Source organism: Papilio xuthus, unplaced genomic scaffold (assembly GCF_000836235.2).
Source record: "Papilio xuthus unplaced genomic scaffold, Pxut_1.1 DF826923.1, whole genome shotgun sequence".
NCBI classification, from domain to species: Eukaryota; Metazoa; Arthropoda; class Insecta; order Lepidoptera; family Papilionidae; genus Papilio; species Papilio xuthus.
Window position 1 is genome coordinate 3,924,137 of NW_013531726.1, and position 26,424 is coordinate 3,950,560.

The window sequence follows — 26,424 nt, forward strand, 5'->3', positions numbered from 1 at the left end:
TACAGTTCAGTACTAATCAAGAACGATTTAACATAAGCATTTGATATTGTATCATGTGGAAAATTTAAAACGCATTAATAATGTAAACTGTTTTACTTTGTCTACAATATGTTATAGCAATTTTATGTTTACTTGTTACAGATCTCTGTGGTATTATCTATTGAATTTAATTATAAAATTAAAGAAAAAAAAATTATTATTGTACTAAGGGTAAATTTGACAGGGTAAAGACAGTATCATCTTACTAATATTATAAATTCGAAAGTTTAGATGGATGGATGTTTGTTAGAAGGTATATGCAGAATCGCTCAACGGATCTCAATAAAATTTGGCATAGATGTAGAGTAGTCTAGAAGAACACAAAGGCTAATCAGGTTTTTTTTATTACCGCGTCTACAGGTCCACGGGTGACAGTTTCAGTAAAAAGATTAGGCATTGCTATATTTATTATGTCACTTACAATCAGTACATTCAAAGTTGAGTTTATTATGTTCTTCCATTCGAGTCGTCCGCGGTATCTTCACATCGCCTTATAAAATAACTCTTATTAAATCTGTCCATATCAGTCTGTCCCGTTATACTATTTTTTGCTCAGCTTGTGGACTCCTCGTTCAAGACTTAACTGTTCTCTCTCCTTTCAATTCCAATCAGTATTTAAGATGTGTTCGGAGTGTTTTAGTTACGCTCAAACATATGTTCGATTTAATGATACTGTTCAAGTACCAAACTTTATGGTTAGAGAAAATTGTTGAGCAAATTCCGATAGTCTTCGCATTTAAAACATCAGTGGTCTTATTTATTGTTCGTAAAAGTCATTCTGACTAATATGTTTTCTATTCACCGCTTTTACGTGGACTGTAATTGAACCAGGTTGATTGATATTTTTATTGCTTATCGATAGTCATATGCTGTCGAATTTGGTGCGCTAAAATGTAATGAAAACCATTTTAAATTCATACAGTTATTTTCTAGCAAAAACAAAATTGTTTTTATAAAATTATCACCAGATTTTGTAGTATTTAATCCTTCATGAATCATCGCAATAGTTTTAATTTGATTAAATGGAATATCGAGATAAAAATATGTTGAAAAATAAAATGAAATAGAGATTTTAAAATAAAAAGGTGCAATTTTTTAAACACTGAAGACAGATATAATCTGTCTCCCAACTGTGTTCAAAATGCCAATTTATTTGAGCTGTCACCGTGACATATTGCACTTAAAATCTGCGGATACCTATTTAATTTAGCGATTTGTTTTCGTTCTACACATTTTACTAGTAAAGGAATTCCCACGGAAATATTAGTTTTATACACTTTTCATTCTTGGTATCTTTATAGCGGAACAGTCACTAGATAACATTTTTGATTTAATATGAACAAATGGGTTTCGTGGCTTTTGCAGGTTACTTCAAGTATAATGAAAGCAACATTTTATGGCAAATTTTATTAACCGTTCATTTTTTTCATACTGTGTTTTGTATGCGAGTGTGAATCTTCCAGAATTATTGACAGTAGGTTTCCGAGACTAAAATCTCTGTATAAAACATATCGTCATCATTGTAATTATCTTTGAAAAATATGTTTTAAACGGAGACGTTGGACGCAGAAACCCACGGTTAGAGGGTCAAGCAAAAGGACCAGAGGATATTGTATATTTTTGTATTCGAACTAGGAATTTTATTCCTACTTTTTGCTGTTGTTTTCTGCTTGCACTTTTTTATGAATTACTTTGGTTATTTTCATTTTAAGTGTGAAAGTAATAACTTAAAATTCTTTAACAATAAATTTATTTTAATGTTGAGTAGAAATAATCTCGTTAGCATTTCGCGCAAACAAGCTGTGAGTACTCCATCATTCGCAAGAGCAAACACCAGTCGGTTCTCGCGTATGTTTCAAATATAAAATAATTTGAATCTAGTACAAGGATCGATTTTAGGTTATGACTTGCAACTGTATTTACATTGTTGATGTGTTTATACATTTGGGAATTTTAAGATGACGTAGAAAAAATCTGTGGATTCATGCATTTTCAGTGACAATAATCGAAACTATTATACATAACCAAGGTTTTTGAAGGTTGGATGAAGATCATTTTTTACGTGGCAATTTATATTTTTTTTCTCATTCAGTACCTGTTATCTTAGCTTTCCACTCTTTCCTTCTCATATTGTGTATTTTTTCATCGTTCATAAAAAAAACAAGGCGAATTGATCTTTTTAAAGTTGACCTAAAATACCTTCCAAGTCCTTTTAATGTGATTTTTTTCTAGGCGTTTGCGAACTATCTAGATTTTCGGTTTGTGTGCTAAATTTTGTAGTGATGAACATAATTTAATTCTTAAATTAAGGGGCCAATTCCAGTAGCGAAGCAGTATCTTATGACTGAAGTAGGTGCGGCGTAGGCGGGCGTTGTTTATCGCTGACATCGTTGCTTTGTATGATTTTTAATGAAGTTTTCTCAGAGCACGATGTTAATACATTAAGCTATTACTTGTGTAATGACCACCGCGTGGGAGACCTACTAATTTCCGTTACATTTATTTCTTGCTACGCAAATTGCCAGACGTAATGGCGGACTATGATTCATATTGTACTATTTTAGCATACTTCTCGAAAACTTCCATTAGGATGTATGTCGTATATGTTACAAAACTTTGTTACCTTTTGATATGACTAACATTTGAATGTATAATTTGTATTAGGCTCGAAATACTTCGTACAGAATATTGTAAATGGTCAATAGTATCAAACTATAGTCCTATTAAGATGTTGCAAAAGACATAATAACGTGATGTCCTTTTCTGTAGTTATTTCCTATCTTTATCCCACTCATGTTGGGTCGGTGCACAAGGTTATATAATTTCGCTTAATTTTAACAGCCTGTTTGTCGCCAACCCTACTTGGTAGCTATTTTCTTTATCATAGATTATTATTATTTAGCAAAATATAATTATAGTAGTAATATAAATTTTCCGAACCGATCAACTATAAGAAAAAAACCTCACGTTCCTCCCACATAATCTTAACAAATTCAAGGAAATAATCACGGAACTCACGCATACGATTTCCTTAATCTAAAGTCGTTACTCCCTAATCAGTATTAAATGTTCCAACTCAGTACAAAATAGGTGAGTAATTAAGTTACTTTCACTCAAGCACGACTATGTTTGTCAAACCTGTCACATTTATCACCTGACTGCATATTTGTACAGAGAGTGATAACGAGCTGCATACAATAGTTATAAGGGCGTATTCACACAGATGTAACACATCTTTCCTATTTGAGGAACGAACCTTTACTTTGTTTTGTAAATACTACTTACAAAGACATCACAAAGGCATGTTCGTATTCATTTCCATACTTTTACGCGTTTATTTTAGTTACCTTTTTGCCCTATTTTTCCATTTAATAAGTTAATCGCGTTTAAAGAGATAAAAATATTAAATCTGAACTACGAATTTCGGCATTTAAATGCTTCATTCGTCATTTCGTTCATATGTAAAACATGAATAGAAGGATAATCCTAGTAAAAATAAATTTTGGTTGCAAAATGTGCCATTTATAAGCGAATTAAAACTCGTTGTCTGAGCATAATGTAACTGTGTACGTGGGCTCTAAACGCTTATGCTAGTTTCACACCAGGGCAGAACAGTAGACAGACTAGTTCTACCCCGATGTAGCGCTTTCAAACGATACTGCACTGTCGTACTGTACTGCCTAATTCGGTTCTTGTGTGAAACTAACATAAGCGCAACGAGGTCGATTAGATTGGTTGACGTACATATGTCTGTTAACAGGTCACAGTACACTAGTAACCGACTAAATAAGGAATCCGTATGAAATGTCACCTATAAATATTGTCATTTAAAGACAAAATACTAAATTATTTATTTGGCTTCTTAGGAAGAAAATCATGTTATACATGTACTAAATTTGTCATGACTGAAATTAGTAAGTACAAAAGCAAAAACGATGTCTATTTTTCTAATTACGATAAAAAAAGAGGATTGATGGACGACGTAATATCGTAGTTTCATTGAACGTGTGAATAAGAAGTTACGTTTAGTGTTATCTACGATACCGAATTCATAGTTAAATGCATATTTACGTTGACTGTACATAGTTTCACTGTAGTAATGATATCAGGTCGCATAGCGGTAGGGAGAACAGGCGAGCGCAGTGCAGCGGGTCACGGGTCAGGAATCGCTCTGCCCCTCATCTCACACGAACCCTATTCTAAGACTATGTGTATAGTAAAATTATTGTTGAATAGCTGTCGCCCGCGACTACGTCATCGCAGAATTAAAAAAAAAACTTAAGACTTCCAGACTATGTCTTACATTGTTGCCAAATTGTATCAAGATCCTTTGAGTCGTTCCGAAGATACCTCCTAATAAACATCCGTCTAAACTTTCGCATTTATAATATCAATAAGATATGTACCGACGTCTGTACACGTATAAGCTTATAAGACTTCTTCTGCTTACAAGTCTGCTATCGAAATTTTATTGACTTCTAATTACACGGGAAAAATTTACCTGACTAAAAGGTTCGCTTATTATGGTTTTTGTTGCACTCTAGTTTGAAGTGCATAACTTCGTATAGTCTATTTTCATCACAATTGAGTAATCTTTGATCACCCTTACCATCCATACACAAACACGTATATTAATAGTTTGTGCAGCTTTATCCGATTAGTTTGAAACGCAGCTGGGCAGATCATTACAACTAAATTGATTTATCTCACACAACAGACCGACGTCGCCGTGAAATAAGTTATTGTTGGTCTATGAAGTCATTACGTTATGTTACAAAACGTTCAATCATTCGATCGTATGTCATTTTCTTAGGCTGTATTCTTAATATTCAAAGATTCGATGAATCATAAAGAGATAGACAAAGACTCTGTTTACTTATTACTATTACGAGTGGAGAAAGAAAGTAGTAAAAGTGTCAACAACTAGCTTACGACCGCGATTCCGTCCGCGTGAATTAAAAGAAAACTTTGTAAGTAGCCTGTGTTCTTCTAAAATATATTCTACATTTATGCCAAGTTTCAGCAAGATTCATTCAGCCGTTCTGTTTCTAACTGACATGCATCGATCCGTCCATGCATACATCCAAACGTACGCATTTGTAATACTAGTAAGATGTATGAAGATGTACCTTGACACTCAAAAGCATATGTAATTATAGAATTGTTCGTCACATTTTAAGTACATTTGAATCAGTGTGTACTAGGTCTTATATTCTATCCCAACAATAAAAGCCCTGCGGCCACAATAGGAATGGCATGTCGTGACCATTTGCAGAACGACAATTATCCTAGAATTAATCCATCAATCAATCGCAATACCGGGATTTGTACCACGCCTACAATCATCCATCTGACGCCAGTAATGATCGGCAATCAATAGAAGTCGATAGTTCACGTCGGTACATTCATCGTGCTACGGTGGATGTAGTTTTATAATACAACGGGTAAAAGCGGAGGGTAAAGGTTAAACGCCGGTTATAACACGACACCAAGGTTATAGTGAGAACCGATCATTTATTAAGAGGTGTTTTAATGAAAAAAATATGTTAAACATGTTTTTGATGACAAATAAATATTTTTATTTTTTATTTGTCTATCCTATTTGACTCATTAGGATTGATGGCAACAAAAACGTTTGTACAACAACGGTGTTTTTGAACAACGATAGTTAAAGAAAAGTAAAAGTATTTTGATTGATATTACTACTAGTTAAAACTTCAAAACACATTCAGGAAAGTGAGTTAAGTAAAATTATTGATTATGGATGATATTGAGAAAGCGTCGGTGGCTCAGGGATTTAGGCACTTGAGGGAGCTGCCTCGGCAGCTGACGCTGACGGGGTCGCGGACGAGAGCGAAAGCGTGTCCGTGGCCCCGTCCCTATGTGTTGGAGGAACAGAGAGGTATAGTGAGTATGCCTCCGTTTTGGAGGAGAATCCCACATAACTACCGCGTCCCTCCCGGGGCGCGGAGTATGCATAAAGCATTCCTCTCTAGAAAAAAAAAGAAGTTTAGGCACATGATTTGTAACCTGCAGTTCTTGGGTTCGAATCCCGCCATGTACCAATGTGTTTTTCGATTAACATATGTACATTTATCCTACGTTCTTACGTGAAGGAAAACTTCGTGATGCAACCTGCACATATCTGAGAAGAAATTCAAAAGATATGTGTGAAGTCAATCAACTCTCACTGGGCCAGCGTGGCTCCGAGCCCCTCGGTTGGGACGTATAGTGATCTGATGATTGATGTGGATTTTCATCAAACATTAAAGTATAAACTCTAAGCTCTGAATCCGTACATATCCAAATATTGTTATTATCTTAACTCTTCGCGTTTATATACTATAGCCGGAGTAACGCATTAATAACTTTCCGACGATCTGATGCGAGATATCAAAACACGATGAGTAAGAGGAAGGTGCAATGTTTGTGCTTTTATAAAGTCGAAAATAGCTGAAAAAACAAATTTGCCTTTAAACTGAATTCCTGAACAATCACAGCGCTGGTGGTGCGATGGACAGAGTTGAATGCAACTAAACTTAAAAACTACCACTTCTTTGGGATTAGATAGTCCACTTCTGAATATAAAACTTAAAAACTACCGAACGGTTACTTACAATTTTAATCTGTAGACAGAGTTGATATAAGGAAAACAGGAAAACGATAAAATTCCATATTGTTTTGTAAAAGCATCAATGTAGAAGTTGTGTACGAAGTTTTGTTCTTAATTTGGAATTGCGCATTTTTCCTTGTTGCTTGAATAAAGTCAGGGTGCTTTATTAGTTTTATTAATATTCTGTTATAACACTGAAAGTCTGATACGTGAACACGTTGTTTGTGTCAAAGTTTTCTGAGACAGAAACGATAATAAGGATCGTGTTACAGTATATTGAGTTGATACTGAATGCACGCACTTTTATGGACATTTAGGTAAATTACATTCTTTCATGTTTTTACATTTAGGGACGTTGAGTATTGTGGAGTGTGGCTTTCTCTTTAACATTTATTAAGTTTTTAACGTGCGATATAATACTTTTTAACAAGAACAATTGCTAAATTTAACGTATTATATATCAAGAGTTGCGTTGTTGTTTACGTAAAGAAACAAAATTGACAAGAATATTAGTAGTCTATCTGTCTTGATAAAGTCCTAGTAGTTCTATTTTTATTGCTGTTTGGATTGAAAAACATGTTTTGATGAAATGATGACGTCATATTGTTTTTTATTTCCTTCTCAAACAGTCTAAAATGCACTAAATACATTATTCATTCTCATCACAGTTCGTGACATATTCAAATGCATAAACAATAAAATATTTATTAGTGTTGCGGCAAATCTAATCTACCGCCTTTATTCGTCACCGTCAAGTGTTTCTGTAGGAGGAATAAAATTATATACCGAACGAGAATAAAGCTCGAACAAATGTTTTTAATAGCGTATTCGTCCTTCTATTCATTGTAATAACATTGGAGACAACATGTAGGTGGCTGATTGGTCATACGTTGTCAATTTAATAACCTTCTCACAAGTGGTTGGCGTTGTTTAACTCAATTTATGTTTGCTGCAGATTTGAAACTTAACTTTGCATATTTTTAATGTGAAATATACATCGGAGCGTCGGTGGCTCAGTGGTCAAGCACTTGATTTGCAATCTGCAGGTCCTGGGTTCGAATCCCGCCATGTACCAATGTGTTTTTCGATTTCCGATTTACATATGTGCATTTATCCGACGTTCTTACGGTAAAGGAAAACATCGTGATGCAGTCTGCACATATCTGAGAAGTAATTCAAAGATATGTGTGAAGTCAACCAACCTGCACTTGGCCAGCGTGGTTGACTATGGCCTAATCACCCTTAACTTGGGGTAGGCTTCGAGCCCCTCGGTGGGGACGTATAATGAGCTGATCATGATACATTGGAGAATTTTCTTGAGTAGTTCTTTGTAATGTAACATTCTTGTTAATATTACTTCTTACTAATATTATAAATGCGAATATTTAGTTGGATGTGTGGATGTTTGTTTGAAGGTATCTCGGGAACGGCTCAACGGATATTGATGAAATTTGGCACAGATGTAGAACATAGTCTGGAAAAAGACATATGTTACTTATTAATTTTTTTAATTCAATTACATTTATGTAAATGGTTTAATCTATACTTATTTTTCCATATTTAGTTAAATTAACAAAATTTTACTGTTACTGGTTCTCTTATTTTGATATTATGTGATTTTTTGGCATATTACATTATAATTTTTTTTTATGATATAGTCTTGTTTACTTAACTGTACCCAGTAAGTGCACAGTCAAGCAGGTAAGTGATAAATTACAGTATTGTTAGGTAAAAAAATCTTTAAATTAAATAATTAAAATTCTCTGCATACTTAGTGTAACCATCAATAATTACCAGTATATCAGCAAGGCGGAATGCAATTGATGTTTACCTATTCGTTACGCTATAATAGTACTAACAATTGTTTACCTTCATTTGTTAATACTTCAAATATTTTTATTCTATTTCAATTGTTTTAAAAAAATCTTCCTATTTGTTTTATCGAGAATACCACAATATTAAAATAAATTTAAAGCTACTATAAATGTCCTTTTGGATAAAATCACGGAACACTTCGACTCTAATTAAGGAATGGCTATGTAAATATCTATATATTTTTAATTTGCTGACGTTCACCGACAAAAAAAACTTAATAAGTGGCCTATGTGTTCTTCCGGACTGTTTTCTACATCTATGCCAAATTTCTGCGAGATCCATTGAGCCGTTCCGGAGATACCTTCAAACAAACATCCATCCATGCATCTAAATATTCGAATTTCTAACATTAGTAAGATTACTGTATAAAATAATATAATGAAATATTATGTAATATTTAAGTATACGACTTCATTCATTGAATGGTCATCCAAAAAAATTCGATGACATAATATTCATACAAGATTCAAGTATAACTCAGAAGGCCAGGCTAAATCAATACTTCAGCATAAATCGAGGCAATTTTTAATATTATATTTAAAAATTCTACGTTCGTTTCCTATAAATATTTGTCGATTAAAATAAACGGATGCTTCTACGTTGCGCCAAATAAACATAACGCATCCGAAACATTTCCACAATTTCATGTTACAATATTATGTGGGTTATAAATTATAGAACGATGTTTAAAAATGTTGATTAATGACGACTAAGAATTTGTTTTTACTACTCTGTTAAGATTATTCACTTTTTTCCTATCTTTTAAAAGCCGACCAAATAATATTATGAAATTTAAAAATCTTTTAAACATGTCACATTCAATTGCAACACATATTTGTCTACTAGCTGTCGCCCGCGACTCTTTCCGCGCTGCATTAAAAAAAACATAATTAGTAGCCTATGTGTTCTTCCAGACTATTTTCTACATCTATGCAAAGTTTTAGCGAGATCCATGCATCCTTTCTGGAGATACCTTCAAATAAACATCCATCCATCCATTCATCTAAACATTCGCATTTATAATATTACTAAGACTAGTAACATTAATATTCAAAATCAGACAATTCTATATTAAAAACACTCAATGAAATAAATATTTTTTTATTTAAAAACAATATTTATGGAAACCCCATTTAAAATGAATGAATTTTCTTTGAATCAGTTGACATTGATGAGCGATGTTTCAAGTCAGTAAACGTGACAGTATTTAAGAATGGGATGTGTAAATTTGAAACTTGGTACAATGTTTCAACGTATTTTCAGTGCAAGAAAAACAGGAACCCCTTTTTGTATTAAACATTAACTATCGAGAGAAAAGTCAAAGAAATGGGCGCGCAGCCAAGTGACACGACACTGTTTTAAAATGGCGCTGCGTTCGGTTTAATAGGGTTGCCAACCGTTCCAGAATTCAGGGGATACCAGGATTAATTTAACTCTTATTCTCTCAACCCACATTTTATTTATGTAAGCAGAAATTATGATGTTAAAGAAATGTTATTTAAATTAAAAAAAATATAAGACTACAAAAGTAATAATTGATTCTCAAAATATTAATTAAATATTTAACTAAGATTTTCTTCATTTAATATTTGTTTTATTGGTTTCATTCCAACATTCCAACGTATTTTATAAAGAGCTCTTGGCCCTTTTGTTAACCCTACGTCCGCTTTGCAATCGGGTTTAATAAAGTAGATGTTATTGACAGACGATGGCTATGTGGAAAGTTTTCACGTAATACAAAAGTATATAATTTATAATAAAATATTTAAAAAACCATCCCAAATTTTCGCCTAAAAATCTTAATTTACTGATTTATCATGGGATTTCTTACCTAAGGAATGTAGGGTCGATCGGTGCAAATTTACTTGTCTGTTCTGCATACGGAATTGGCATTCTCTTCTTTGGTATTGCATCGTTAGGTACATTGCAAGCTGTCCTATTTTTCCTGTATAAAAATAACAGCACGAAATTTTGAAACGCGTGTTTGGTGCATATATTAGTCAAAGTAGTGTTCTCAATATTACATCTAATAATGTTATGAAGTAATTAAGGGTTTGTTCTAAGGGACATAACCAAAAATTCGTATTATTTTTTAACTTGTAATTAAAAAAAATTTAAACATCGTTTGATCTGGTGCGGATTCCTATGTTTATCTAAGCCGTCAAAACAGACCTTTTATATTGTTGCGACTATAACGAGCGTGTTGTTTGGCTGTGTGCCAATTGGTCCATTTGACGGCACAACGCCGGAATGATTCCGGTTCACGGTTCGTCTACACCGGACCGAAGTTTCAAGCATTGGAATTGAGGTTGTGTCAAATGTACTACACGTTCTTGAGTTAATGGGCCCAGGAAACACGGTGCGTGCGGACCGTTGCGAGTAATTAATCTCGCGTCTTAATAGCATTCAGTTTAGTTCATTACGAATTAGGACTCGGCTCATAGCTCATTGCGAATCTTTATTTGAACTAAGACTAGGCTTTATTTCTTCAACATATAGTGATGAAAGCGTAATTTTATGTGACTAAACGCACCGTGGGCGTGCAAGTACATTTGGAGCCACCGTACACGGATTGCATAGGAGTCCGTGTTTGCCGGCCCTTACGAATCTGACTGTATGCAGTTCTAAGTAATCAATAAGACTTTTCAACATAGACAATCAGAAAATACCAGTGTTGGACATGATAAGTCGACTAAATAGTCAAAATTATCTTCAAACTTATTATGTAAAATTTATTGAATATTTTTATTCTCTTTTTACAGTTCAACTTCGTGGGACGGATTCTAGGTCCCAGGGGTATGACCGCTAAACAGTTGGAACAGGAAACGGGATGCAAAATCATGGTCAGAGGAAAAGGATCCATGAGAGATAAGAAAAAGGTAAACCGACTCGATAACATTCTTTGTTCCCGTCTTACTTTGCTTGTTAAACAAATACTTTGTGCAATCTACGATAATCGTACTAGATATGTATGTTTACTAACAATTTGTCATTTTTCATGCAGCTTTTGGATTTGCTGCAGGAAGGATTATAAATCTTCTTTGTAATTTATTATGGGTAAAAAATTTCTTCTTTAAAATGTTCTGTGTAATAATTAAAGTTCATTCAAATGTTTTAATATAAAAAGCTATTGGTTCTCATAGTTGAATAACCTTAACCCTCACTAGGGAAAAATCTGTATACAAATTTCTTTTCACAATTTAAATCTAAATTAAAAAGGTTAAAATATTGGTATTAATCAGGTTCCATAGCAGTTCTAATGGTTTATTAATTTCATTATCATGGAAAGTAACTGCTCAACCTTTTGTCGTTCAGTTTTGTTCAATATCTCAATTAACTCGTCTTCATTCCAGGAGGATGCGAACCGCGGCAAGCCAAACTGGGAGCACCTGGCTGATGACCTGCACGTTCTACTCACAGTAGAAGATACTGAGAATAGGGCGAAGATAAAACTCGCCAGGGCTGTCGAGGAAGTCAAACGTCTGCTTGTACCTGTAAGACAAAAATTATATCAGAAATTAATCACAATACATTTGGGACCCGAAATCAAAATTAATCTGTTTTAAATCTAAAAACTAAAAAAACTGTTAGACTACTGAAGAGTCAGTTCATAGTTCACAACTCATATTGGGCCAGCGTACTAAAATAAATCTTAATCACCCCTAAGTTAGAGTAGGCTCCAGTTTCTATTTGTGTTTGTATAGCTGACGACGATATGACTGTTTGTTGCAAGATTAGTAATCGTTGTGATTCATTTCAGCAAGCGGACGGCGAAGACGAGCTGAAGAAGCGTCAACTGATGGAGTTGGCCATCATAAATGGCACGTACCGCGACTCCAGCGCGAAGGCCGTCGTGCCCGTCAACGGTCAGTGCCTCATAAGTATGGAAACCTTTATGTTTTGTCACTAACCACTTACATTAAGAAACTAAGGCCCCTTTTCCACTAACCAGACACTGCACCTCACTGCCACACCTATTGTAATATGAATAAGGTGACTAAGCTAGTCATTTAGTGGAAAAGAGGTCTAATTGACCTAACAACAATCATCAACTTATGCTCCTTAAAGTTATGTTTTGAGAAAATGTTAATGCCAGTGCCTTCTGGGAAGATAACAGAATAGGAAAAAATGTAGGCAAATATTTTCTCTTGACATACTTTGAACATTTTAAATTATTTGTAAATAAATTTGACACATTTTATAAAATGAACTCTCGCCAACGCATAAAAAAATTCCATGATAGTTCTCTTCATCTATTCTGTGAAATTATGCTATCATAGTTAATTTTTTAGGACTACTTTAGAAAATAGCTTGTTTTACTTTGCACATCGCCTTTGGGTTTGTTGTTCTGAATTTGTGACTATTTTTAACAGATCTGAGTCATCTCTTGCACCGTTACGATGACTAACTAAATTGATTTGTGGCTTGTTACGGTTATTAATTATTAACATGGGTGACTTCATTTCTTAGTGGCACCTTGTTATTATGATTGTGCACCTTCAACCGATACGGAGTTTAGTATCCAGAGTTACATTTAGTGCATATACTATTCTTAATTTAAGACTTAAATTCTTAATTGAACAATTATTTCTTTGATAAGACCTCATGACCTCATGCTTCTATCAATACGGTCAATTACCATCTTTGTTTTTGATACCGCAGTATGTATATGTTTATTATTTATTTAAGACCATATCAATCTACTAGTTTGTCATTACCAACTTTCATGTCCATCCGCAAAGTCTAGTATAAGGTTAAGTTTTTTTTTAATTATATTTATTGTGTAATATGGAAAACTTTGCAACAAATCCCACATTGCTGATGCGTTTAAGGTGACTTCACAGCGGACGAGGAGTGGAGGCGCGTTGCTGCCGCAGCGGCGGAGACACAGCGTCTGTTGGCGCCACAAGGCGGCGTGGGCAGTGTAGCTCTCCGCACTCAGGCGCCGCTTGGGGCGCCCCTGATATTGTCACCCCGCATGTCCGGTCCTGGCGCCCAGGCAGGCCTGCTGAACGGTGGAGGTGCGGGCGCCGCGGCCGGGCTGCTGTCCCCGGGCGAGCCGGCGCACCAGCTCATCTACGCGTCTCCGTACGCTGACTACGCGAACTACGCAGCGCTCACTGCGGCCGCTAACCCGCTGCTCACGGCCGAGTACGCCGCCGCTGACCATACCGGTGGGTTGTTCGCCCGTTGATTACACACCTTTTGATAGCATCTCGTAATCGGTTGTTTGGTAGAAAGTTCGATTTTGTACGCTTTAACACTTTCAGTGCCTACTTGCCTGACGTGTTCATACGAAAAAATCGTAGCAGCAGTGAAAGTGTTAATATTAAAAGCGCACTTTTATAACATTTCTATTGATCCATTGATACATTTAGTGCGTTATATACATACATACATATTTTTTTATTATTTTAGTGTATTTTAATTCTATTCGCGTTATCATTCATTTGCTCTGCAGAAGCAATTATTTATTGAAGATGCTATCAAACAATACACTAATGGAACATTCACACGGTATCAGGTTCTTTTCAAATCAAAATTTAATTCTACAACTAGAACAAAATGTCGAATCTTATTGTCAAAATTGTTTTTTTTTGGTATTCACATTGCCAATAGCAATTTTTCTATCACAATTTTCATTCAGACACTGCATGCGTAAGTAAATTAGAAATTTTCTTGACTCAATTTTTTTTAATGTTGCATGCCTTTTACTCTGTGGTTTTGTCAGGCTTAGCTTGTCTTGCCTGTTTAACTAAAATTCAAATGCCCCATTCTACAAATTAATTCGAAAGTTAATTTCAAATTGAAATACAGATAATTAAAAATTTAAAAGTAATTATTTTAATCTGTAATCTAACAATGATACCGGCGATACACAGCAACTAACCGACTAATCCAAAATGGCGTCGAGTTTATTTGAACTGTGTGAATAAAACGTTTTGATGGGGTTACAGCGTCAAGGTATCTGCTCGCTGGCTTTTGACAATGGCCGCAATCGCACCAGACCACAATAAGGCACGACAGGAATCGACAATCTCCGTATCGTCTCCAACATTTATACCGTCCTTAAGTTCCGCGTCTGCGATCCGTTGCGAGGGGCGCCATCTACACTCATAAAAGCCATGCATATGCATACATTAAGATAATATATTTTATTTTAAGTACGACTTAGTCTAGTGACTCGAATATTTGTACCTTCGATGTTTATAATTTTAGACGATCTTTATAACCTACATCCGTTTTGTACAGTTAACAAAAAAATTAAGTTTATGAACAAACTAAAAAAAATATTATTTAGCAGATTTTTTAATATTTATATTATTTTTTTTATTTTACAAATATTTATTGCGAATTTTATTTGACCGTTGTCTCGTGTTAAGAAGGCATGGAAGTTGTTTCGTTATTTCTAGTTAAATATTTTAGTTTAATCATTTGAACTGCCAATAGAAACGTTTCAAGTTACCGATATTTCATATACAAAGATGTAGATTGTTTATAATTTTTATTTATTATATATTTTTTTTTCGTAGACAAAAATATTTAAAAACATATAATATATCTTTATAACCCTTGCTTGTAACATAACTAATATATTAACAATATGTTTATCAGAATGTATGTTTTTGAACTTAAAGTTATTAGTTTTCACAAACCATTGAAATCATCATCTTGCATGAACTATATTAGATTTTCTTTTGATATTTTAATGTGAATAACAATTCGAGTTTTTATTAACCACCAAAATCTCTGAATGACGAATTATTTTATATATTCGGCGATTACAAGCAAAAGGGACCAATTAAAAAATTTATTAAAAAATCCACATACGAATATAATATTTTTAACTATTTAATAACACTGACATTTTTTAATATTTACTATATACGAACAATTCTAGAACAATCTAGGCGGTTTATACGAGATTTTTTTTTAATTTTACGTTTTATCAAACTACAATTTATAATGTTATATTATTGATGGTAATTTATTGATTTATTTAGTAATTTTATAAATTTTTTTTATAATATTTATAAACATACCATAGATTTAAGTATTATTATTATCTTTGAAAGATTTATTAGTTAGTATAAAAGAGTGAGCTTTATAAAAATATACAGCCTTTTATATTTAGATATATCGGCAGAAATGCTGCTAAGTCAGATTAAAAAAAAAGAAATTAATAAACCAGCCATCGCCTGTACCTTGAAGGGATAAATACCCGAAAATTTTTCAGTAATTATTTTTTTTTCATAATTTTATTTCCAAAGCATTAAATTAACTATAAGTAAATTATAGGATTAAATGAGTAGACGTTAGTGATGCTGCCAAATTAAAAAAAAAATAGTCGCGTCAAAAAGTTGGCTTAGAAAAATGAAAAAGAAAATATTTGGCAGTGATAATATATTCGAATATAGATAAGATATTAAAAGTTTAAGAGATTAGTATATATGCCATTTAAATTTAATGAGATTACATTTCTTTCCAGCATTTATGGAATAAGTTTGGTCACCCAAAAAAATCCATACAAATTTTTTCAACAGTAAAACCAAATGCATATTTATTGTATTAAAAATATTAAAAATAAAATGTGAAATGTATTCGTGAGTGTACAATTGCAGTTTATTCTTCGAGAATGTTCGACAGATTTGGAGAATGTTGTGTGTAAAGGCAGATTATAATGTGGATGTGCCGCTAGGTGTGGTGCGGCGCGGTCGTCTCGCGCAAGTGCGGGAGCATCCGTATCAGCGCACCGCACTACCCGCGCCCTAATTCACGCAAACGCTCTCCATCCGCCATTTTATTGACAAGGTAAAAAGCGCGCGCGCACGCATGCTCTCGATGAATACGCTTGCAATTTTTATTTAACTTTTGTATAAATGTGTAACTTTCGTGTCTATCAAGTTAAATTACATTAACGCACTAGCTGTCACCCGTGACTCCGTCCGATCTGAGTTAAAAAAAAAGTTAGTTCTACATCTGTGCAAAATTTCAGCAAAATCCATGAAGCCGTTCAGAAGATACCTTCAAACATACATCTAAACATTCACATTTATATTATTAGTAAGATTATTAAATTTTCCCTTTATTTAGTTCTTTTAATTGAAAATCAAGTACTAAAATCAAATTTATAAGTTTTTAATTTTTTTTTTGAAATAAAGTTGATTTTGACACGAATCTTGCTCATTTATTGCTTAATGGTGTCCCACGACATATCTGTTCTTTAGTCACGCAATCTAGTTATTGTATTAGCAAAAATATTCGTCGGTAATGCGTGAGTGCCTTTGCTTTATTATCTCTTTGTGTCCTTTCTATTTATATTGTGTACTTATTAGATATTTTTATTAGTTAGTATGTGGATAGGATGTCTATCAAACATTACTTCACACCGGATCTGAAGTGACACTGCATAATTTTGAAACTGTGATTTTTATATTTCTTTTTTTTATAGATTTTTAGACCTGAGCATGTTGTGATGCAACTGAAATTTATTTTACGCCTTTTAAAACTTATTATACTAGTGTCATATTCAATATAAAATTTTGATATTTGTCATCACAACATGACTTGTGACACCTCGAGTAATGTTTTCGGGTACCATTTAGATTATTTTTAATGGAAAGAAGTATCCGATATACAACTTATTTATATATCTTTCTATTTGAGAATATTCCAATCATATTTCTATCAGATAGATCCACTCAGGTGCTATTCACTGGTTGTGATATCCTTCTTTCCTTAATTTTCGTCCAGTATTTGTCAAGGGAGATAGCATTTTCAGAAATGTGCCATCAGTCCAGTATTAAAAAAATGCTTATCCTTTGACTTATTTTTCATAATAACCACAACTTTTTTCATAGTCAAAATAAGATTTTTTTTAAATATGTAAAACGTTAAGCTAGTTGTTTCTTTGCCTTAGTTAATTATAATTATATTTAGGCTTTCGTATTTGAAAGTTTTTTTTTTCTTATTTTATTTAAGATGATTTGCACTTGTGTCCTTGTGGATTTCAAAACGGGCAGACGTATGCCGTTTACGTATTATCACGCTTCTTTACACGAAATTTGATTTTAAGTTTCAAAATGCTATTCTCATATTATTATTATTTTTATAAAGAATTTTATATAAGCTATGTTTGTGTAAGATATTGTTTAAAATTGTTGATTGTAAATATTAAATGCATTTTCAGAAAATATACATGCAATAAATTGTCTGAAATTATAAAAAAAAAGTGTTGAGTTTTCTTTTAGCTGATCGCGTATAATGTAAATGTAAATTGTACAATGATTAAGTTGATGCCGTGTAGTCATTAGGTCAGTTGTAGCCTCACACGACTAACATTCCACAAGGCCAAGTCCCCGTTTGTTCAATATTTACCAAGTGCACTATCATAACTGCTATCGTCACAATTTGCAGAATATTTGTAATTATATATCTATATTATATAAGTCACTAACATGCAAATATGTAATGAAATACGTCCACAGACTAATTAACAATTATTTAAACGAATGCTATTATATACAATTATTGATTATTATGTGCGATGTTTTGAATAACTTACATACTTGCATCTGGGTGCTATGGTTATACAAGTGATTAAATATACTATGCTTGTCTGGGCACTGCTTGACTACATGACTAAGCCACGATACATCGTCTGTCTCAAGCATTGCCCCTTTGGGAACTATTGGGCATTTAATCCTATATCGTAGATCATATCACACTAAATTATTTAACATATATTTTTTTTTCAACCATTAACTACGTAAACTAATTAATTAAATTTTATACAGTGTATATTAACCGGGCCGCAAACAGTGAGAATATAATGTCTCGGCACGAATGCCTGATAGCCTCCCGACAATTTTTTTTAATTAAATTATTTTATTGATCGATTTTTATCTATTTTTTTAAATTCCGTACACCGGTCATATCAATCCGAGATCACGTTTTATCGCTTTTATTAGCTGCATGTCTTTTGAACACATGTAAAAGACAGTCATGTGATCAAGGTCAAACGCGCTGCCAGTCCACTTTGACATTTAACTTGGTAAAGCGCTCCATTCATTTAAAATATTATAGTAATTTTATAGTTCGCGGTATCGGGTATCGGCAGCTTGAAAGCGCTGGAACTAGAGCTCGCGATTGAGGCTAGAGGTGTTATCGGACCATGACATTGTTGAACTAACATTCTGTTTTCTCTCTTCTCGTTAACCCCGCTAGGTGAGTGCTAACGGAGCAGTGGCACTAACAGGAGACGCGGCCGCGGATCCACGCCCCTGGCACCGCCATGCCACCGCAATGCCACTCGCCACCGCCGCGTAACCCTACCATCGGAACATCGATCACCGTAGCTATATCGTTGGGCCTTTCACGTTAACATATACTATGTATTTAATAGTCTAACTATTAACATTTATATGCCTGTTATGTTTATAACATAATGAACTTTATTAACATTTTATATTTGTGGCGAAATGGCACACGCCATCGACTTATTTACTTATTGTATCACTTGAACGTTTTTGGTTGTTACAATTTTAGGTTACCCGTGTCCTTTGACGGCGCTAAATTTATAATAGTTAAGTATTTATCATAAGTTTATAAGAGATCTTTATTATTCATTAATACTTACATATTTTTTTTATAAAATTTCGAATAATTGTTTGAAAAATATAATTTAGCGCCGTCTTTAAATTTTATTTAATTAATTCGCTGTTACAAGATGGCGGATGCTCTTATGTGTACTTTGTAGTTTAAAAATAGAAAAGTTTTTTTGTTTTTTAATTTAAGCACAACAAAAAACTAACATAATGTTATACTATACATGAAATAAAAAAAAATCATTTTACAGTTTTAGCGAGAGGTTAAAAAATATTCTAGGTTTAAATTATGATTTTATAACTTCTTTTTCTCTGAAAATATCTTAGCCTTTTCATCTTTACCTATTTATATTTCACAAAAATAAATCTTAGTTAAAGTCTATAGAATAAAAACAAGTACAAATTGAACACAGTCTATGGTAAATGCTGCCAACTTAACAACTAGTTGAAATTTTAAGAAGATGGCAACACTGATTTCACCAGCTAATTACGAAGAAACATAATGTAAGTATGTATTACAAGATGCTTTGCTTTTTCTATTCAAATAAATTAAATTTAAGTTACACTCATCGACTTATCAACTTTCAATCATATACAGCAATATATTTTCTAACCTCAAAGCCAAAGAGTAATTTAGGTTTTTTTATTTGAAAATTAAATCAAAAATTATCAAGGTAATGTCTTCCTTTTAACAAAACAATAAAGTTGGTAAGAAGATGATGAAATTTATAACAAGTGCATTATAATAATTGCATTATATTTTTATTTTCTAGTGCTTAATATTTATAAATAATAATATTTTGTGCATACTAAGTGCCTTATCATGTACAATGTTTTCACCTAAACGGTTCTATACAAATTGTTATACGCTATTTAAGTAAAGTTAGAAGAGATTAAATTATTGTTAACTTTTTTAAATGTTAATGAATAAATCATATTGAAATTGATTGAAAGGTATACAGCAGATATTTAATCTCGATATTTTTTTATAGTTTTTATTTAGATTTGTGTTTAGTATGAAATAGGATTGTAGCAATCTCTCTAGGGAATCTCTGGTAGCGTATTTTTATCAAACTGAAAATTAACCAACAAAATCTCTGATATTAAGAGTTACTATGAATACAAAATAACATGAGACTTTAAAAATCCTCTATCATTTTGCATAGATAATGACTCAGTTATCTTTAGATAATTTCACAATCTGAACTTTCCAAGGTCGCTATGACGTCATGAGGTTAAGTCCTATATTAATGTGCACGAGTAGGTTTGGAATTTGATATTTAAAAACTTATCACCGTTATTATAAGTTAAACAAGCTCAGTAAGGGCATTCAGTTTACTAATAATAATTTTTGGAGTTAATTCCAATTCAAATCTAAAATTGTATAAGTACGAACGTCACTTTTTATCAGTACTTTTGTGATTTTTTAAGGAAAATGAAGTTAAATTAAAAAAAAGAAAAATATTAAAAGTTGAGATTTTTCCGCAAATAATTCTTAATATGCGAGGAAAAGATAAAGAGTCTTGTTCACATCATCATCAGCTCACTATACGTCCCCACCGAGGGGCTCGGAGCCTACCTTAAGTTAGGGTGATTCTTGTTTACATACACAATAAATTAATTCGAAGATTTTTCTAAAGCAATAAGAATCGATTAACATTTATTAATATTAGTGCAATAGGTGTGTTAATTTAATTGATATTTTATTAGTCTCGATATTTTATCCGATGTAAAGAGTTACATTTCTTATGAGATATAACTTTTTTCGTCAGATGTCTTTAGCTCGTCGAGTATTTACATTTTATAATAGAGAGATCTGATATTGAGATTAAAAAAATTATATCACATTCTTCTAAATAAATATTTTATTATTAAGGATAGATAAAAATATATATTATTAGTTACGAGTTTGACTTTAGTAACGTCGCATTAATTTTTTAAATACTTATTTGAATTTTAATCATCTTTAATTTTAGTGTTAAAAGATTATATTCAATATATTTCATTTGAAGCAATTTAATTTCACAAACATTTAGCATCAATTTCAAGATTACATTCTCCGTCCATACTTTTAAGTACTTAATTTGTTGGTATTTCATTTCTGTTATAAAACAGACGTTATTGGCTTAAAATTTCGTACAGTTTGAAATATTATATAGCAACTACATAATATAATAATAATTAACGAATTTGGTTTAAATTGAATAATAGAATACGATATTTTATCACCACAATGTCTTCCAGACTTACTTCCTTTGTTACTTATCAACATCTATAGTGTTTATTAAAATCATAGTTTCTATTTGAAAATTAAATTTGACAAAATACACGATTATTTGCATGCAATTTTCTTTATTTTCTATGTTAAATTATTTTTTTCTATTCTGTTATATACTTTTACATACTTTACGACAATTTGAAAATATATTTTTGACGATAAATATATTCATTATAGAATACTACTCTGTACTTTTGTGTCTGAAGTTAGTTACAGTATGAGGATGCGAGAGAGACGAACTTATACACAATAGCTACGATAGAAAGAGAAGACAGATGACAAGTATTACGCTAGTTAGTGCTAACTTCAGATGTACAAAGTAAGGAGTGTATTCAAATCACTGACCTTTATAAATGGACTGGCTATAAGATTGAGTATTTTGTGCTTATTTGATTAACGCCATTTTGGAGTTGATGGAAGCGGTTTGTAGCGGTTGTGTGGATTCGAATTAATAACAAAGATATAATTAACTGTCATGTAACACACATGTCAACACGCGTGATTAAATCGGAACGAAGTAAAAGCTGAAATTTCATAGAAATCGCCTATCCATTTAGAGATCAGTGTTTCTAATGTAAACAAAATTGAAAATTAAAACACTTCTTTCTATTTTCTTGTACAAAAACAGCATTTACAGTAAAATGCAATGCCATAACGTTCGGTATTTAAAAATGATTAATTCTAACAGATTTTAATAAAAAGTTTGTGATGAAATCATATTAACGTACAAATCATTACAGTCTGCTATAAAATAGTTTTATAATAATGTTTCAATAAGATTTCTTGAAACATTTAAGTGCCATTTAGCGGACTTTGTTACGCCGTTGTTTTTTTTATAATTTGTACTTATTGTATGCATTATGGCAGTTCACTAATAAAGTGCCTTAAACTGATCTTTGTAAATATTTATATTATTATTATTAATTTTTTTTTCATTAAAGTATTACTTATAGAGGAAAATGAATTCTTACAATTGTTTATCGTAAATCAAATAGATTTATATCGACCTTTATTGGTTTTAGTTAAGAGAGATTGTGCATATTACTTATGTCTGTTTTGATGTGTGTTTAAGATTGATTTGGCATTAGTAAATATATTATTTAGAAAATGTACGTGTTTTTTTTATTTATGTTCCTGATTATATATACACTAGAAGTAATCAATGCTTTATATCGCTATGTTAGTAAATAACAAAAATTTGTAATTTCAAAAAATATAACAAAATGTAAGGGTATTCCATCGTCGGAAATTTGATGCTACTTGCAAATAACATATTAACAAAGATTACAATTCTTCCAAATATTTTTTTAGTATTGGGAAGAGAAGTTCAGCTCTTTCCTGGAATACTCCTGGAAATAGAATTTTGGAGATTACAAACATTCCTTAAAGGCCGGCTCTGGTGTTGTGGATGTCCATGGCTGTCGTTGTCACCTCAGTGCTCTCGCCGCTCGTATCTCTTCTCTTTTAAAAAAAATATCCAAACCTTTTCAATGTTCTAAAAAAAAGTGACATCTAGCGGTTAAAGTGTTTATTACTATAAACCTTTAACTTGGAGCTCACGTCAAAGTGCTTTATATCGTCGCTAGATGGTGCTATTCTGCTACTTATAAAAAATATTTGGAAATTTAAATGCTGCAAGCTCCAAAATGCTTGCAGCATTTAAATTTCCAAATATTTTTTCCAAGCAATCTTTTACACAATCAATAAATTAATAGTAAAAGTTCGTTAACAGATGTAAAAAAAATAAAGACAAATCTGCTAACCCCTTTTTTCTCGAAGTCGGCTAAACTGGGAAGGGAAACACTGCTACAGTAAATCCAAAGGACGTCACCAAAAGGAAAGCTAGATTGGATGTCGGGAATTACAATAATATCATCAAATTGACATTAATAAAAAAAATAAAAAACTTTTTTTTCCCTTCCAACCAACCAACTCTTGTTAAATCAGAATACAAACATATTTGAATACTTAAATTACTGTACACATTGATAAATGTAAAAGTACTCTAATTAAAATTTAACAGTCCACTATTTGAACGTTTCCCCGATGCCGGGAAATGGAATTTTAAATTCGCTATCGCATGGACGTCCCCGGGATAGGTGAAATAAACGGCATGTAGTTTCTGTAATGTATTTGTCATTGCATATACATACGTGTAGCTATGTATTGAGAAACGATGTACTGAATGGCTATTTTTTCAACAGTTCTTTTTTTATTTTATTCTTTTTATGTGAACTTCTTACTAGTATTATAAATTCGAATGTATTGATGCATGACCTTAGGTTTGTGCGTCTAAAATCTCTTTTTAAAACATATTGCTCTCTCTCTTTTATCAAAGATAAATAACGACATCTTTTAAACAGAGTTTTTGGTATCAGAAGCCCACAGTTAATGACCAATATTGACAACAGTTTTTAATCTATATGTTTCCATTTCCGGTTGTTTGTGATGGCGGACTGTAGCGTGTAATTATGCTGTATTCTATAATAAAAAACGGTCATGAACATACATTGCTCTTATTTACAATATTTATAATATTTGTTAGAAGACATCTTCATAATGGCTGTATGGATCTCGATGAAATGGCATAGATGTAGAAGATTATTTGAAAGAACACATAGGCTACTGATTTTTTTTAATTCCGCGCGGATGGAGTCACGGACGACAGGTAGTTCTAAATAACTTACGTTATATTTTTCGTATATTTCCAAATGTCACTTTGTCGGCGTTGTCGTCTATTATTAGTCCTGTAGTTTAGCATCGCCCAGTGATTACTTTTGATTTATGCATGATATATAAATGGTGCATAATTGGGTCGTTGTTTTTATTCTGATCGTTTAGAGACTGTGAGCAATAAATCTTCATGGGATAGATTAAATCTCACTTGATAAATGGAAAGCTCTACGAATAATTTTGTGTAGAGCTTGCATGTGTTTCTAATAACTCATTTAAAATATTGACTACGTAAATCCATCTGTAAAATGTAATTCAGATGAATAAGATATTAAATAAAGAAGGATCAAGGAATTGATAATATAATGTCGAACAATTATCATAAATGAAAAGTTAACAAATTTGTCTAAAAAAATGAATATTCATTTTTCGAAATGCATCGAAACTCGCGTAACCAAAAATTTACACAAATACACACGTCTGGCACAGGTAACAATTTTTTTTAATCTAGATTCTATCGCGCATTGTAATACACAATCACGTTACTGTTGCGTGAAAAACAATGGACGAAGCATACTGTTCAAACTGAACTACAACCCCGTACAATGCGAAGGCTTGCAATGTGTGTAGGGGCTGGTGGCTGGGGGCCCGCGGCTAGGGACTTGGGGCTAGGGGCAAACCGCTCGTAAAATTGCAGCGAGCCTTCAGGGGACCGTCTCAAGACGCCCGTGCATTCTTAGAGAAATAGTATAATCAAAACTAGCAGATAAAACCAATGTAAAACATACATCAGCAATTAAAAAAAAGTTAATGTAGGCACGTCGTACAAAAACAGTTCAACATTTATTGAAGAAAGTTGTACTTTAAATCAAAATTTTGATTATATTTTTACTGCTTTTAATCGAATTGGAAATCAAAAATACGTTTATCTCTCGGCATATCTTTATAATCTTGCAAAATACGTTCACAAATGACGTTCATTTGTGAAATTAAAATGTCCAATTAAGAAAGTAAACGTATAATTAGCTAATGGATAAATTGCAGTGAAAGGCAGTGAGTCAACCGAACTTTAATTTACCTAGAAAATGCCATCTTTAATTGCCTTATTAATTGCATATTTATAAGGCAATTAAAACCCCAAATGATCGAAATAAATAGAAAGGACGACTTTCCTATTTCATTTTATTTGAGGTTAGTCAAACTTGAAGCACCTTAAAATTTAGTATATACTGTATGTTTAAGAAATCAACCCGGACTTAGCTAACAGCGTGAGGGCGGCGCGGTCGTAAAACTTTCCCCCAACACTAGGCAGTCCGCTGCAATGCCAACGCCATTGATTTTCAATACTTTTACGAACACTTTCCTTTTCGATGACCATTGAAAACCCAGACAACAAACTCTTGAGATTAACTAAGATTACAAATAACAGTTTAAAAGGGAAAAGGAAGTTAGAAATAAGATACTAGTATCGTTCAGAGCGTACATACATTTATAAAGTGATCGTATGTCATTTTTTTCATCGATAAAGTAATCAGGTTGAAACGCAATCAAGCACTATACATTTGAAATAAAAATTCTGTCGAATTTATGTTATACCACCTAATTGATGGCTACGTCATAAAAAAGATAATATTGCGATAAAAAATACTGGCCATTTCTCACAGTGTCTAATAGAATTACGCCTCTTTCATCATTTTGGGTAATTTTACAAATGTTCGGATTATAACTGCCACTTCCCTGTCAAGTTTCATATGATTTTTTTTCAAAATTATACGAACTAAGTTTGTATTTTTATTTTCATAGAGTTCATATTAGATTGGAGGGGATACGAAGGAAGCGTAGATACCGGTAGGCTTTAGTCTAATTAATTTTTTTTCGCTTTACTTCCAGCCTTGATTAATGTCATCCCGGGACGAACGGCCTTAATTTTTATGAAAAATTTCCCAAGCGACCGATGCTCTTCCAAAATTATTTAGGAAAATACAAATTGTTTTTAATTAATCATTAATTTTTGTTAGACTAAAATTTAAAGAGATTTTTATATTTTAAGAAAACATAAATGAAAAATTATTTTATCTTACTAATATTATAAATACTAATGTTTGGATGAATGGAACGATGCTTGGATGGATGTTTGTTAAGCATCTTCGGAACGGTCCAACTGATCATGATGAAATTTGGCATAGAACATACTCTGGAAGAACACAGTCTACTAATTAAGTTTTTTTAATTGCGCGCAAACAGAGTTGTGGGCGACAGCTAGTATAAAATACTTCAATAATATATAGTTTTTCGTCAACTAATACATGTTAGCAACATTCATTAGTACTATCAATTTG

The 26,424-nt window shown here is 32.5% G+C and overlaps 1 protein-coding gene across 6 annotated transcripts in view; it reads left to right on the forward strand.

Moving 5' to 3' along the window:
• The window catches only part of how (protein held out wings), a 64,596-nt gene extending 45,258 nt beyond the window's left edge, over nucleotides 1-19,338 (forward strand). The window contains exons 3-8 of one of the 6 annotated variants that reach the window (XM_013318527.1): nucleotides 11,290-11,406; nucleotides 11,881-12,021; nucleotides 12,288-12,408; nucleotides 13,360-13,701; nucleotides 16,227-16,339; nucleotides 18,755-19,338. In XM_013318527.1, the coding sequence (XP_013173981.1) occupies nucleotides 11,290-11,406; nucleotides 11,881-12,021; nucleotides 12,288-12,408; nucleotides 13,360-13,701; nucleotides 16,227-16,300 (795 nt within the window). In that variant the 3' untranslated portion in view covers nucleotides 16,301-16,339; nucleotides 18,755-19,338. Of the gene's footprint in view, nucleotides 1-11,289; nucleotides 11,407-11,880; nucleotides 12,022-12,287; nucleotides 12,409-13,359; nucleotides 13,702-14,484; nucleotides 15,501-16,226; nucleotides 16,496-18,754 lie in introns of those variants that run through there. The other 5 variants (XM_013318529.1, XM_013318526.1, XM_013318530.1 and 2 more) reach the window with 5 other exon arrangements.
• Nucleotides 19,339-26,424: the final 7,086 nt, after the last annotated feature.